Source organism: Alnus glutinosa, chromosome 2 (genome assembly GCF_958979055.1).
Source record: "Alnus glutinosa chromosome 2, dhAlnGlut1.1, whole genome shotgun sequence".
Classification (NCBI taxonomy): domain Eukaryota; kingdom Viridiplantae; phylum Streptophyta; class Magnoliopsida; order Fagales; family Betulaceae; genus Alnus; species Alnus glutinosa.
In genome coordinates, this window is record NC_084887.1 from 2,267,763 (window position 1) to 2,282,485 (window position 14,723).

The 14,723-nt window shown below is 36.3% G+C and overlaps 2 protein-coding genes across 3 annotated transcripts; both read right to left on the bottom strand.

Annotated features, from left to right (window-relative positions):
* Positions 1 to 264: 264 nt before the first annotated feature.
* LOC133861580 (ethylene-responsive transcription factor 3-like) lies at positions 265 to 1,310 on the bottom strand. Its single transcript, XM_062297373.1, has one exon. The coding sequence runs from the start codon at positions 1,115 to 1,117 to the stop codon at positions 464 to 466; it is 654 nt and encodes a 217-aa protein (XP_062153357.1). The 5' UTR covers positions 1,118 to 1,310; the 3' UTR covers positions 265 to 463.
* An 8,465-nt stretch (positions 1,311 to 9,775) lies between these two features.
* On the bottom strand, positions 9,776 to 14,723 carry LOC133861196 (zinc finger CCCH domain-containing protein 3). 2 transcript variants are annotated; one of them, XM_062296922.1, is made up of 7 exons: positions 14,311 to 14,723; positions 13,437 to 13,571; positions 13,189 to 13,242; positions 12,228 to 12,344; positions 11,835 to 12,146; positions 10,777 to 11,049; positions 9,776 to 10,549 (listed from the first exon to the last, which is right to left on the bottom strand). In XM_062296922.1, the coding sequence occupies exons 1-7, from the start codon at positions 14,344 to 14,346 to the stop codon at positions 10,199 to 10,201; spliced, it is 1,278 nt and encodes a 425-aa protein (XP_062152906.1). In that variant the 5' UTR covers positions 14,347 to 14,723; the 3' UTR covers positions 9,776 to 10,198. The 2 variants fall into 2 exon arrangements, with proteins under 2 accessions (XP_062152906.1, XP_062152905.1); XM_062296921.1 differs by having other exon boundaries at positions 13,437 to 13,606.

The window sequence follows — 14,723 nt, forward strand, 5'->3', positions numbered from 1 at the left end:
TCCACACAAAAATAAAATTCAAATCCCACCAACCCCTATTCTACCACCATTTTAGTCATTTCACAAATTAAAAAATGAAATTATTGTTATTATTATTATTATTATTAGTTTTAATCTGTTTTTTTTTTTTTTTTTGTACAAGGAAAAGGGAGAAAGATGGGTGATGAAAATCAGATCAAGAGCATCCAGCCATCCACTGCTTTGTGATACGATCTAATTATCTTCAACAATACGGAGATACAACATATTCATAGCCCATGAAAGTTGAAGAAATCCCCAGATCGCATAGCAACCAAAATTACAACTACTCTTACATAATAATCTAACACAAAGTTGGATTTTAGAATTTGAAAAAAAGAACAAAATCCCAATTATCGATTTTTTTTTCCTCGAGAAAATAAGATGGAAAAAAAAAAAAAAAAAAAAAAAAACGTCGATGGAAATAGAAAAAGTGACCGTTGATTCAGAGACACAGAGCCGTGGCATGAAGATCGGAATCATCGCCGTCCATCGGAGGCGGGAGGTTGAGATCGAACGGCAGGATGCTCCTCCGAAACGACGAGGTGAGCACGCAATCGTTGTCATTGTTGTCGTCGACGACCGAAGACGAGGAGTCGCAGTCGCTGCGGCAGTCATCGGGTGCTGCCGGGTGCACGGGCGGTACTGGTGCAACCTTCACCCTTGGGGGGGCCGCCACCACCGCCGCCGCCACCCGTGGCCCACTGAAGGACTCCACCGTGCTGCTCATACTACTCGTCGTCGGCCTCGCCGCGTGTCGTTGAACCGGACCGTTCAACCTCCCCGAACCGGCCGAAACCCTCCCCTCGTCTCGGACCCGAAAATCGGCCATTTGAGCGCCGGTCACCGGGAAATTGATCTTCGCCTTGGGCCCCCGCAGCGACAACGCCGCGGTATCGTATGCCCGGGCCGCGTCCTCCGCCGAGTCGAACGTCCCCAGCCAGACCCTGGTTTTCTTCCACGGATCTCGGATCTCGGCCGCGTATCGTCCCCACGGCCTCTTCCGCACGCCTCTGAATTTAACATCCTTAGATTTAGCCTCATGATCGAACGTTGTTTTACCTGCGGTCGCTGGATCTACGGTCCGTCCACGCCGCATGGATGTCACAGCCGAGATAGCGCGTGTGGGATAGAGAGAGAGAAATAGAGATAGAGGAATGGAGCTCTTGGACCTCCGTATGTTAATAATCTCAAAGGAGGTTGTTCTTCATCCTTCTCTGTCCCTGTTTTTCTTTTCTTTTTTTGGGGGGATTCTCTGAATTTCTCTGTCTTGCGCTTCTCCGTTGCTTCGGATGGGTTTGCCTTTTTTATTCGTAGAGTTGTGGGAACAAAAAGACGGGAATGCCCATGGATTTTGTACTTGTGAGGTGTATAGGATGAGGTGGGATTTCGTGATTTGCATGCCGCCCTGTTTTCTTCTAGTTAAATGCTAGTCAGGTGATATGGTGTATTACGCTGACGAGTCACATGGATACGGGTGGCATTTAACCATTTGGAGTTAAGTCGGGTTTTTCTTCTCTTTTCTTTTTTTTATCCTCTATTTATTTTTTTATTTTTTTTTAAGAATGGTTTATCGACAACTAATTTGGAAATTGGTGTTATTTAAAGGATTTTTTTTTTTTTTATTAGAAAGAACTTTTTTTTTTTGGATGAATTATTTTCTTTTTATCTTGTGGTGCAGGAGCAGAGTCCGGAAATTTACATTACACACTTATGACCCTATTTGCTAACGAGTTTTCAAAATTAAAATGCATTTTTTTTATAAAAAAAAAATCAGTAATAAATAATTTAAAATACAAAAATATTTTTCAAATGTGTATTTCATAAAAATAAAAGCAGAAAGAAATATAATTGCAATAACAATGAATTAGAGGGAAAGAAACAAAAGGAAGAATGTCTTATCATTGTCCGCAGACATCTTTTAGCATGAGAATTATAAACAGTAGAGCAATAATGTTGACCACTTTGCCTCCTTGGGTATTGATTCGCTGCTTTAAATTCAATGCATATGTCCATAATTTTTTTTTTTTTTTCTTTTTTGTCTAAGTGGATATTTTCATTAGCAAAAGACCACGACAAATTAAGACTCTTTTATTTCGGCCTAAATATTTTTTTTTTTTTTTTTCAAAAATGTTATTGATATTGTAATTTATGTAGACAATTGTTAGAGGACGTTTGTGAGCCTACCTATTCGAATAGGTATTTAGATCGTTCGAGACCTACTTAGACAATGAAGCTCCTTAAGAGGCATTCTTACAATTATATGTATGAGTGTGAGAGAGATGCTGAAAATGGCTCACAAAATTATTTTATGTTTCGTGGATAATTTTTTTCATTTGTCAACTTGGAAAAAAAAATTAAATAAAAAAAAATTCAAGTTTGTCAATATTTTACATATGGCAGAACACTTAAAATATAGAAAACTCTTTTTACAAAATATTTTATGTCGAAACAAACGAACTTAAGCTAATCAAGCCATTGGTTAATAATTAACTTATGACGACAATGAATAGGAATTTATAAATTCCTTTTCTCATACAAGTAATTTCAAGAATCATGTTAAATTACTATTTATCATAAAAGCTTAAGCAGGTTTATAAGAGATGGCAAATTTAATCATTTAATTAATGACATTTTTTCTCAACAAATAAGACCCAATATATAAAATATTTAATTAAAATTGAGGTAAAAATGTAGAGTCAAAACTTGAATTTGAAATTTATGCTTAAATATTATGCTTAAACCACTACTTGTCAAAAAATTAAATTAAAAAAAAAAAAAAAAAAAATTTGATTATCTAATTAATATTTTAACAACCTCGAGAATGCAATAAGTTGAACTAGGAATTGACTACAAAAACTAAATCGATAAACACTACATAGAAAAATAATGTTTAAAACGCAACATTTTTCAATCGTGTATCTATTAAAAAATGTTTTTGACATTTTATATCACATTAAAATAATTTTGAAACCTATTATTAAATGTATTATGAAAAACACCTATAAGAATAAAAAAGGAATAATAATTTGAGAGGCTCAAACACCGTAACTGACACACCACAACCCTAAATTACATCACCTACAGCCATAGCTTTCTTCTGTGTTCCCTCCTCGATCAATGATGCACCACCATTGAGCCCTCCTGACTCAACCCACGCTGCACGATTGCAGAGGGCGATTGGGCGTCGGGCGGTACTGTCATCACGGGAGTACGTCTCATCCAACACCTCTAATTTTGCATCACCCCCACAGCCTCAAAGATTAGGAACCGTTTCCTCTATATAGCCTCATTCAATTTGCTAGGTCTTTGACTCTTTTTCCCCCATTTATTATTATTATTTATCAATATTAAGAGAGGGTTACAACTTAATTACAAGGAAGTAATCGAGAGGAGGTGAGGTTCCTAACAACAAGGTTCAAACATAAAATAAAATGTTAGAATAAAAAATAAATAAATATCTAGAAATGAGTCATAAAATTGACCCGATTCAATGTTTCTTGAATAGAAACCCAAGAAAATGGCCCCCCCCTAAGACACGGTCGTAGATGCAGATTGCAAACCGCAGGAGAGCTTGCTTGCTGCTGCAATGACGACAAGGCAACTTGGAGACCGCTACAAGATAGTCAGCATTGTAAAAACTAGATCTGGATCCGATGAAAAAGAGATTCGAACCGAAGTCCCGCAGAAGGGGTGCCCAACCATTGAAGCTCAAAGAACTTCGGTTTATCATGCATCGACAGCGAAACAAGGGGCAGACGTAATAGGGGAGACCAAAACCAACAGCAAAACCCAACAAAGCGAACGATCTACAGTTTTGGCCAGTGGCGGACCCAGCCTTGCAAATATGGGAGGGCCAAATTGAAAGAAAAAAAATTTTGGAGAGGCAAACCTAAAAAAGTTAACAAAATTAAGGGCAAAATTTTATTTTATTTTATTTATTTTAGAATTTTTTTTGAAAAAAATTCTGGGGGATGGGGGGGGCCAAGCCCCCCTTAGCCCCCATGTAGGTCCGCCATTGGTTTTGGCGGAGAGAGGGAGGGATGAGGAGGTGCGTGAACCCCAAGCGCGGGACCTTGTGTATATGTTGTCACATGGTAAATAGTATCACCAAAAAATGTTAAAAACAGCATTCTCCTCTTGTTAGGCTAACGTGACAGTACTCATAAGTTCTTAATTTATAAACAAAAGATTATAAGTACTTGTTATAAACGACACTTTTATCTCACCATTATTTTATCGTGCTGGTGTAACATCGACAATCAACCCTTAAATTATTTTTTTAACGATGATCGATCAACACTACTACATTAAAAGGATGGAATGAAAGTATAATTTCTGATATTATTAAACACAACAAAACAAAATCTAGATTGAAAACGATGCATATCTAAAATAAAAAATGATCTTATCCGGTATGCACCTATAAGGATATGTTGACCTTTGACTCTATGAAAAGGAGAAGTCACCCTGCCTAGAATAAAATTGCATGGATATAGAAGAATACTTGGCCAAAAATATCCCATGACTATTTTCCCCAATACTTTCCTGGAATGTGATGTTGTAACTTATTTTTAATTTCCCCCATATTGTCAATTGGTCAATTTCTCTTAAAATATCATACAAGCATAGGGTGGGGAACAATGCTATAGGATGAGGCATTAGGGTTTGGCAGGATCTCCCATTCCTACCTCTACTTGGATATAAAACACTTTCTTATAAAAGTAGGTGTGTAGTTAACACATTGGTCATAGACAAAACTTTCACTCTTCCAAATGCAACAATTTCTTCATTTCCTTGTATCAATTGCTTGCATTTAGGACTTTAAAACATATAAATAAACAAGGGTATATATATATATTACATGGTAATTGAAAGGGGGCATATTGCTTCAATTCCCCCATTAAAAAATGAACAAAATTTTGAAAACTTTTGAAGTTCAAGTTCAAGTTCTCACTATTATATGAGACGATTGATCCCTTTAGTTTAGATAGTGGAAACGATTCACTCTTGTAACTTTGTTATAATATTAATTAAAAATATTATTTTATATCGATTTAATTTTTGAATCATTAATAATAATCACAACGTACACTCTTTTCATTTATGAACAAATCGAGTCATGTCAATAAAGAGAAGAAAAAAAAAATGAATTTACACCTTAAACAATACAAATATGAATTCAAGCTAGGAATGAAATTTAAGAAAAAAAAATGCTAAAAATAACACTTTTATTTTACTTTGTTGACGTGACACTGTCAATAAATTATTAGACCAACCATTGCATAAAAGTAAAACAAAATAAATTCAATAATTAATTGATAGAATCACAACAACAAAGTGAAATAAAAAGTATAATATATAAAGTATAGAGTAATCCAAACATTAGACAAGGACAATTTAGTATTTTGGTAAATGGTAATTAATCATATACTTTGTTTTTAATTGGTAAATGGTGATTATCATACTTTTGTTCCTCCTAATCCCCCGTTGAGATCTAATCATGACCCATAATCACATACATCATCCACCTGCCCACCCACAAGAATCACACTGATCGAGACCCAATAGTCAACCGGCACCATCAGGTTTTTCAGGTAAAGCAACCCACCGGCCGGGGCCAAAAAGCAAAATAAAATAAAATAATAATAATTTCTTTTCATTACCTAAAAAAACATGAGGCGGCCTTCTCTGACCGGACTCGTATTTTTGGGTCCATACCCGTCACGCCAGCCGACAGCTGTATGACGCCCTCGAGGCCTCGACCGACTTTGGCCCAATGGACCATTGCCACGTGTCAATTTATTGAAATATTAATATAATAATATAGTCGATTAAAAATTGTTGGAAATATATAAATATAGGGGTGTGTATGAGGCAGATTTCAGCCATTTTTGCTCTTGCCCCACATTCCTGCTGGTTGTGAAAATTGCAGTAGCGAACCGCACAAAAAAGGAAGAATCTGTGCGGTACTGGTGATGCAGTGCGGTGTGGTGCAGGGTGGGTTCAATACCTAGATCTAGAAACATGAAAAACCAAAGCCAAATTTTCTTATAAACCAAACAAATCATATAGAAATCACAAACAAATGAACAATTTTCGCAATGAAACTTTCCATTTCAACTATACATTATTATTCGCAAAATTGAAGCAACACAAAGAAATCATCCAAATTTATAAACCTTCTCTCAGCAACCAAACACTAAACTAAACCAAACCAAACAAAAACAAACAATTTTTTTAAAAAACACTCACCTTAATTACCCTTGTGGGCTGCTAAAGAAACAATTTCCCAGCTCACCGGAATGCCCAAGTCTATGGGAGGATCTAATCTGAAGATTGAAGAGTCACAAGGTATGAGTATAGGAGTGATAGATCTGAAAAGTGAGAGTCGAGACGAGAGATAGATGTATTCAACTGGTGCATTCGATTAAGTTGTGAGCATGATAATTTGCTAAACCTCGGTAATTGTCCGACTTTTGAAGGAACCAAGCAAGTTTAGGATCTTTAAAAAACCAAAAAAGAAAAAAGAAAAAAAGAAGCAAGCTTAGGATGTCGAAGACCATGGCACCAAGTTGTTTGTCAAGCAAGTTTGTAAATTTAAATGACACTTATCACACTAGTCACTTAACAATTAAATTTGATTATGATTGATATGACAATTTTAATCACTTGATGTGGTTTAAAAAGTTCATGAAAATAGTCTAAATTACGAATCACTCCCTGTGGTTTAAAAAATTCATAGAGGGTCCTTATGGTAAACTATAATTACAAATTACTTCATAAGGTTTAAAAAATTTATAAAAAAACCTTGTGAGAAACTATAATTATAAATTAATTCATTATCTTATTTTCGTCTATCAATTAATTAGATGGGTATTATATAAACTTTCTCGTGTTAATTTGGGGAGATGGGACAACGTGGGACCTTCTGGTCCACCTGGCACACCCAGAGAGCGACAACTTACACAATAGAATCTAGCGTAATCAACACACTATCCAACCACGTACCGTTGCTTCTAACATAAGCCTTTGGTGGCGTAGTACGCATCGCCTTCGCTAAGCATCATACTCATACACCTTTTTAGGAGGCTTTGCCAGAAGCGCACGTTAGCATCAACGAAACGACAACTTTTTGTTTTGTAGGGTTAAAATTTACGCGGGAAAGGGGTAGTTGGTAATGTACGCAAGGTGCGTTGGTTAGAGATTAATTTTTATTATTATTATTATTATTATTTTTAACTCTTTTTTTTTTGCACAAAAAGATGTGCCGGATGGTAAAGGTTGTTTGGTCCTTGTGGAATCAGGGGAGGATCCAGCGGCTGAGATTAAGAGAAAGAGAGAGAAGAGGGGTCCACATGTTTTTGATAGTAGTGGGGAACGATTAAGTGTGCACGACAGTGCGTGGGGGGCCCTGAGGATCAGATCACAGATATGAGAAGGAAAACGTTCCTTCAAATTGTCTTTGCGTGAGTCCTAAAAAATTAACTTCTTCAATATTTTTTGGGGAAAATACAACCGATCCCATTCACACATATTTTCTAAACCATCATATCATATTTCATATTTGATATTTTTGGTCTCTTCAAGCTACCATTTAAATGTATAGAACTCATTTGTTAGTTTTTTTTTTATTATTTATTATTTTTTTTTTTAGGGGAACTCATTTGTTAGTTTATTGAAGTTAAATTAGGCCGAAAAAGGAGCACGTGACATGCATGTGAATATTTTTAAATTAAAATGATGAAAGTACTTTAGTTTAAATAATAAATTTACTTAAATACCTTCCAAGTTAAAAAATGAAAAATAAAAAATAAAAAAGATGGGTCATTAGCCACCAACCCCAAGCGTGGCTGCCACCCCTAGATGGATGGCAGAGCATTCGCTTTGGTTGAGCTACCCCAAAACACTTTTAAGATGGTTCGACGACATTCAAATTGAGTGATAGCCACCTCAAGGTAATTCAAAAGTTGGCCAAATCACTTTCAAACACTTTGGAGCAATGGGTGGTTCAACTGTTCTATCTTTTTCTTTTCTTTTCTTTTTTTTCTTTTTTTTTTTAAAAAAAAAGAAAGAAATATACATGTTTTTTATTTAAAGGGCATTTTAGTCATTTATATATATATACAAAGAGCACATGCATGGCACGTGGTCATTTTTTTGTCAGATTTGACGCCATCAACTTACAGAGGGGGCTCTTTGCCTATAAATGGTAGTTGGAGAAAGGCAGGTATCCATAAATTTTGTTGCGTTTTTATCAGTTTGTTTGGGTGCTGTATTTTTCAGTGTTTGGTGCAACCGAAAATGATGGTCAACGGAAATTATTTCCAGTTTAACCGTAAAAGCCTCTTTAATTTTTGGAAAACGATTTACAGTTGTAAATCATTTTCTGGATTTATACACTTTATTATTGCAGACATGCTTGTGGGAATCAGCCACTGCCGGACATTGAAGTTTGTTGGTAGCCCGAATCTACTGCCAAAGGTCCCCGAATTAAGGTATCCAATCGTCGGATTCCAACAAAACAGGCCAGAATCTGGCCAACCCAGATTCCGATGAAACTATCCAGAAGCTGACCAGTTTGTCGGAATCCGGCTATACTGTGCTGGATTCTGGCCAACTCAATTCCGGCATAAATTGGTCAAAATCTGGCCAATACAGCCGGAATCTGACTTAGCCGCCTGGCGAAACTAACTGGAATCTAGCCATTACTGTTGGAATCCTGCCGACCAATGACAAAATTTCTTCACCGGTGATTTGTCGCCGTTAGTGATTTTTTCTTACGAGCCAAACGCTGAAAAATATTTTTAAGAAAATCAATTTTTTCTGAAAAATAATTTCGTTGAAAATGTTTTATAACGAAAAACATTTTACGTTGAAACAAATGGTATATACATGTGAATGAGGTATCCAAAATTTTTGTTGGGTTTTTAGAATCTAGAATGTGATCTAAAATTTTATACGCCAAAGATGGAGGGATTTGAGGGAAATATTCTGAGTTTAATTTAAGAGAGTGAAAACCAAAATTTTAATATTAAAAAAAAATAAAAATAAAAATAAAAAACAGAACCAAAATTTTTAATAAAAACATACATATTAGACGGACAAGGAATAAACATAACTCTCTCAAAAAATAAAAAATAAAAAATAAACATAACCAAAACTAAAGTGGACGTAATTACAACACAAGCCGAATCACCAACGGAGAATTTGTTCTCTTATGGCCCATTACCTATTGAATAGCTTAGTGCTTCCCTCATTAGCTTTGTGTTAACACAGTATTTAGGTTAACTGTGAACAGCTCAGATCATTCAACCCTTTGTGAGCGGTTTCAGTGGGGCAACTGAACCACCTTCTAGGTGGCTGAACTACTCCGAACTGATCATCTAGGGGTGACCAAGCTGCCCCGTAACAAAAAGGGTCGTTCAACAACCACCAAACGGTATTGCATGTGGTTTGGATCCCTCTGTGTATTGAGGTGACTGCACTGCAATCTGTGTATTCATGCATGGGTTTGCCTACATGCATACTTCATCAGTTAATATATATTAACAGAGTAATGCAACTCTTCACACCCATTTCACACCAGCTGACATTGAGTGTTTTAAAAAACTTTTCATATCAATCACTTAAAACAGAAAAAAGAAAAAAGAAAAGAAAGTCACTAAACACACGTCGCGTTAGCTAACGTAAAATGAAGGTAAAAAGGGGGGGCAGCTCCTGGTATATCATATTTATATACCTAGTGTCTAACAGCTCCTGGTATATCATATATCATTTCATTCACATCGGCAAACAATTGCTGTTCCTCTTGTAATGAAAAGTAAGAGGTTGCAGGGCTCAAGAATTCTAAAATTTTTTCACACCAAAACAATCAAAATCAAGCATTCTGCAAAGTGCAAACTCTCATCAACCCAAATGAATATCATCCAAAAAAAAAAAAAAACAATTTGGGTGGGGGTGGGGGGGATGGGGGTTTGGAATTCTTACAATCTTTCACCTGCACTTTATTCACCACAAAAAATGCCTTCCATGCCCCCAGCTTTCAGTCATCAGAAAAAAACCTATCCCAATCCGCAGAACCGCAGGTGAAAAGGGGGGGCAGGAGGTACACGTAATAAATATCTCCTGGATGTAAGCATAAAAAAGGACGTGACAAAAGAACTAAAGAGGAGCGACGTCAACCAGATTGATCGTGTAAAGGTTCTGTTGAAGTTGGAGAAGAGTGTGGTGAGGAAGCAGACTCTTCAGGTGAATCCTCTGAAGTCTTCGTGTCTGATTTATAATGTTTGTTTCTTGCAGCATCATGTTTCTGGACCCAATCAGGAAACTTTGATGATTTAGAAGGGGAAGTCTCAGATGAGTCGGCTGTTGACAAGCTATAATTGAAGAGAGATGAACCAAGCATGGATAGATTAGGGAGGCCCAAAGCATAGTTATGAGGCTGAGCTACACCTGGGTGATCAAATTTGCAAGTTGGGCCATACTTGCAGAGTCCATACATACTGTAGTATGAACATACAGCTTGCCCCTGCACATAGGAGAGAGCCAGGAGTCAGCCACTGATAGTGTAACAATAAAAAGTAAAAAAGAATTAATAGCAACAACAATCAGCAATTTATTAAATAGAAAAAATGTGAAATTCTTTCAAAAGAAAAATTCATTATATTCCCAATTAATCCAAAGTTCCAAGCAATAATGAACTCTTACACAAACCAAAATGCATATATCATTGTACTAAATAGACGAAAAACTTACAGGTCTCGAGGGAAGGCTAGGCTGGTTTACCACTGATTGTGCAAACCTTTCTTTCGGGTGATGGAACTTGCAATCAGATCCATATTTGCAGGTCCCAGTGTTCATAAAATACCGGCACTCAGGTTGATCGGGCCTCTCAGGAAGAATTGTAGTTGTAGATAACAAATGCACTTGCCCACTAGAACCTGACTCACCTAAATTCTTGGAGTTGTATATAAAGTTGGGATTCAGAACAGTGGGAGAACTGTTAGGAGACAGAGGGCTCATGTTTCCCTGGGTGAAGAATGAAAACATGATCAAAAATAAAAACAAAAACAAAATTCCAACTCAACTTAACAAAACCTTCCCCAGCCCCCAACTAGATGCAATAACTGGTATTTCTCCCAAAAGAGGGACTATGAGATAAGGCCATCTAAGAACATAAAAATATTCAACTTAAGGAGTTTATTTGTTTGTATGTGTATCAGTGTATAGCCATATGATAATTAGGCTACACGAAATTTTTTTATTTTTATTTTTTTCCTGGCTATGACTCCCTGATGTAGGGATATGACAAACTTTTTGGTTATCTCATAATAACCTCTGCAACTAAAAATCATAACAAGCATTTGTTCTTTACACCTCAACCCCATAAACAACAATTTTGGTTTCAACCAACAAGGCCACCCAGCTCACCCAATAAACAGGCAATGGCTAACACTGTAGCTAAGGCCACCATAACATAGAAATTGTAGAACCATAGAACCAGTTTCCACATTCTTGTGACAAAAGACTAGTCAAAGTATTTCAAAAAAGAATGTGAAATAAACATTGCACTGTTGTCAACCATACTTGGTCACAAATTTGGAACCATTCTTGCAGCATAGCTCCAAAAAGACCACATTAAGCTATCGTGGCATTTTTGTTCTAAAACCAGTATATGAACTATATGCAGAGGTTGAAAACAGGATCCCAGATTGTATAATAAACAATATTACATACCTGCTAATGCAAGGTTCTTATAAGAACAAAAGAAATCCAAACAACAATTTGTTCAATTTAAGAGATCATGTACTGACCATGTAAGTGCTCCAGCCTGGTGCAGGTACAACGCATTGAGAAGGAGAAAGAACAACAGACATGTAAGGTTGCAGACCTGGCATGCGCGGACCAGACACATATGACATTTTTGGTAACGACCATGCTGGAAGTCCACCTACATAAGGTAGACCAGATGAAGGCACAACTGTTGAGCCCATAGATCCAAAAGTTCCATCTCCAGCTACTGGTAGAACAGTTCCAACTGGCGCAGGCTGTGGATGATGGAACTTGCATGCAACTCCAAACTTACATGATCCAGTTCGCATGTAATAAGGACATGATTTTTCTTCCTAAGGAAGGATCACAAGATATTTTTATTCAATGCAAACGAATCAGTATATAGCACTGAAATGACAGATGTAAGTAAGAACCTGACGCATGGGGAGACCTAAAATGTTGAATGAGACTGGTCCAGCACCATGCCTGTCCCTTGGATGATGATATTTACATGTTGACCCATATTTGCAGGTCCCTGTCTTCAGAAAATACTGCAATGCATGTGCGGAAGTGAACAATCATAAATTATGAATGTTGCCATAAAGCACGATTTCCACCACAAATTCCCAATAGTTAGCATTATCAATGATGACCAACTCGTATCATATTTACAAATTGCAAATGATAGACCTCAGAGGTAGATTTCATCTTCATATTTTAAAGAAGATTTCAAACAAATATGAAGAACTTCTAGCCAACCAAGCATTATCTTTAATAGTCAAAACCATGTCATCTTCTTTTCTATATTAGTATTACTTGGTTATGTAGAGAAGTTTGGACATCATTCAGAAAATGTCCACCAAAGAGGACGCATGTGATAATACACCGATAGACATTCCACACTATACAGATAATAAAGCAAGTGAAAGGAAATTTCAATAACAGAATACGTGTTTCATGCTGAAATTATTGAGACAAGGAACCATGTCTACTACTGGCGATAAAACTTATAAAAACAAAAGCAGTTGCAACTTTCGGTGTCTGTAATAGAAATATTATGTGAGAACACCTGGCAATAATCAGAAAGGTTGCTGTCAGAAAACATGTTGCTTTCCTTTATGTTCAGTAGAGATTCTCACACCAAATTCATGTTTCTCCAAAACTGTCTGCACTTATATTCTACATATACAATTCTATATATATCAAATCAAATTAACATATCTATAAAAAAAAAAAAAAAAACAAAAAAAAAAAAACCAAATTATATTCTTGTTTTTAGAATTTTCACACCTATAGATCGCAGCAAACAGCAAAATTAGAGACATCAATAAAGCATAAATACGAAATTTCTCTCTTTCTTTTTTAAGAGCAATACGAACTAGAAGGAAATCATACCCCACAGTCAGGCTGTCCAACTCTTTCTGGGAGTTCTCCACTGTATGGAGCACCCTACACATAATAATGTGATAGAAAGGTTAAGTCACTTACATTACCACTAAAAAGCACGCTGGACAACTAAGAAGCAGCAGAAAAACGATGATGATCCTTGTGTGAAAGCGGCAAACAGAATCATTTATGTTCTACAAGATGCAAATAAAACTAAGCTCACTGCATCTAAAATGCAAATCTAAATGCTTTATTACCTGTGAAACATAAGCCGGGTGGTTATAACGACAATTAATTCCATAACCACACAACCCAGTCCTCAAAAAATATTGACAGTCAGGTTCACCAGGTCGATCCGGATAAGGAGCCAACTGAGCCGCACCACCACCCTCCTGATTATCATTGATTTTCAACCGCCAAAGTGTATCTAAAATAATAAAGAAATAACCATATAATCGAGATTGAATCTTCCAAAGCCAGAATCTGCGTGGCATCAATTACTAAATTTCCCCAAAAAAAATAACCCAAATGTCAACAACCATTAAAAAAAAATTGGGGCCACCCAACTAAATTTGAAGAAGTTAAAAAAATTTCACCTTATAACTACGATAATAACAACAACAAAACTAGATTCATTCAAAAGTCTGAATTCACATTTAACTTAAAAGACACAAATTCCACTATTGTAACAACAAGCTTGATTCTTCCAAAGCCTCAACATCCATTGCATCAACCATCAATGTTCTTCAAACTCAAAACCCATATGCCATCAAACAAAATAAACTAGGCAAAAAACCACTTCATCCAAACAATTCCAAAAATTTCAACTCATACATCATATAAGCACAAGAAAAGCCAGAATCTTCCAAACCTCAATATGCATTGTACCGTGGATCAAACTTCACCAAAAATAAAAACCCACATAGCACCAAACACATAAAACAGAGTAAAAAACACAAAATTCAAACAATTTCCAACTCAAACCATTAACACAGACAGTAAACTTGATAACAGTGAGAACTACAACAGTAACAACACCATGATCAAAACCAAAACATCAAACATATTTCACAAAACCCATAATCAGATCTCTCTGTACTCCCAAAAGGGTGTACAAAAATCCAGTACTACCTTCAATGTTATTAGCGGATTGATTAGGCGTAGCATTCCTCTGGACTTGCCGGTTATCTGGCATCTGTAGCACAGAGATTGTGTGAACCCCTTCCAACTTTTTCTCAATTCCTCCAATCAAACCCAAAAAAAATCTCGAATCTTTCACGCAAATCACACCCTCAAACCCCTCAGAAATCACAGAAAGGGTGTGGCTTTGAGCGAATATTGGTGATCAAAGGCTGTGAAATTGAAAGGAACAGAAAAACAAAAAACAAAAAAAGTTGTTGAAAATTATAAATGAAAGTGGAAAAAAAAAAAAAGCACGGAGAGAACCACGTTTTGAAGAATCAATGTGTGAAATCTAAGAAATATATTCCAATTCTGTGTTTTTTCTTTTTTCTTTTTTCCCTTTTCCTCGGTTTGGAAATTTC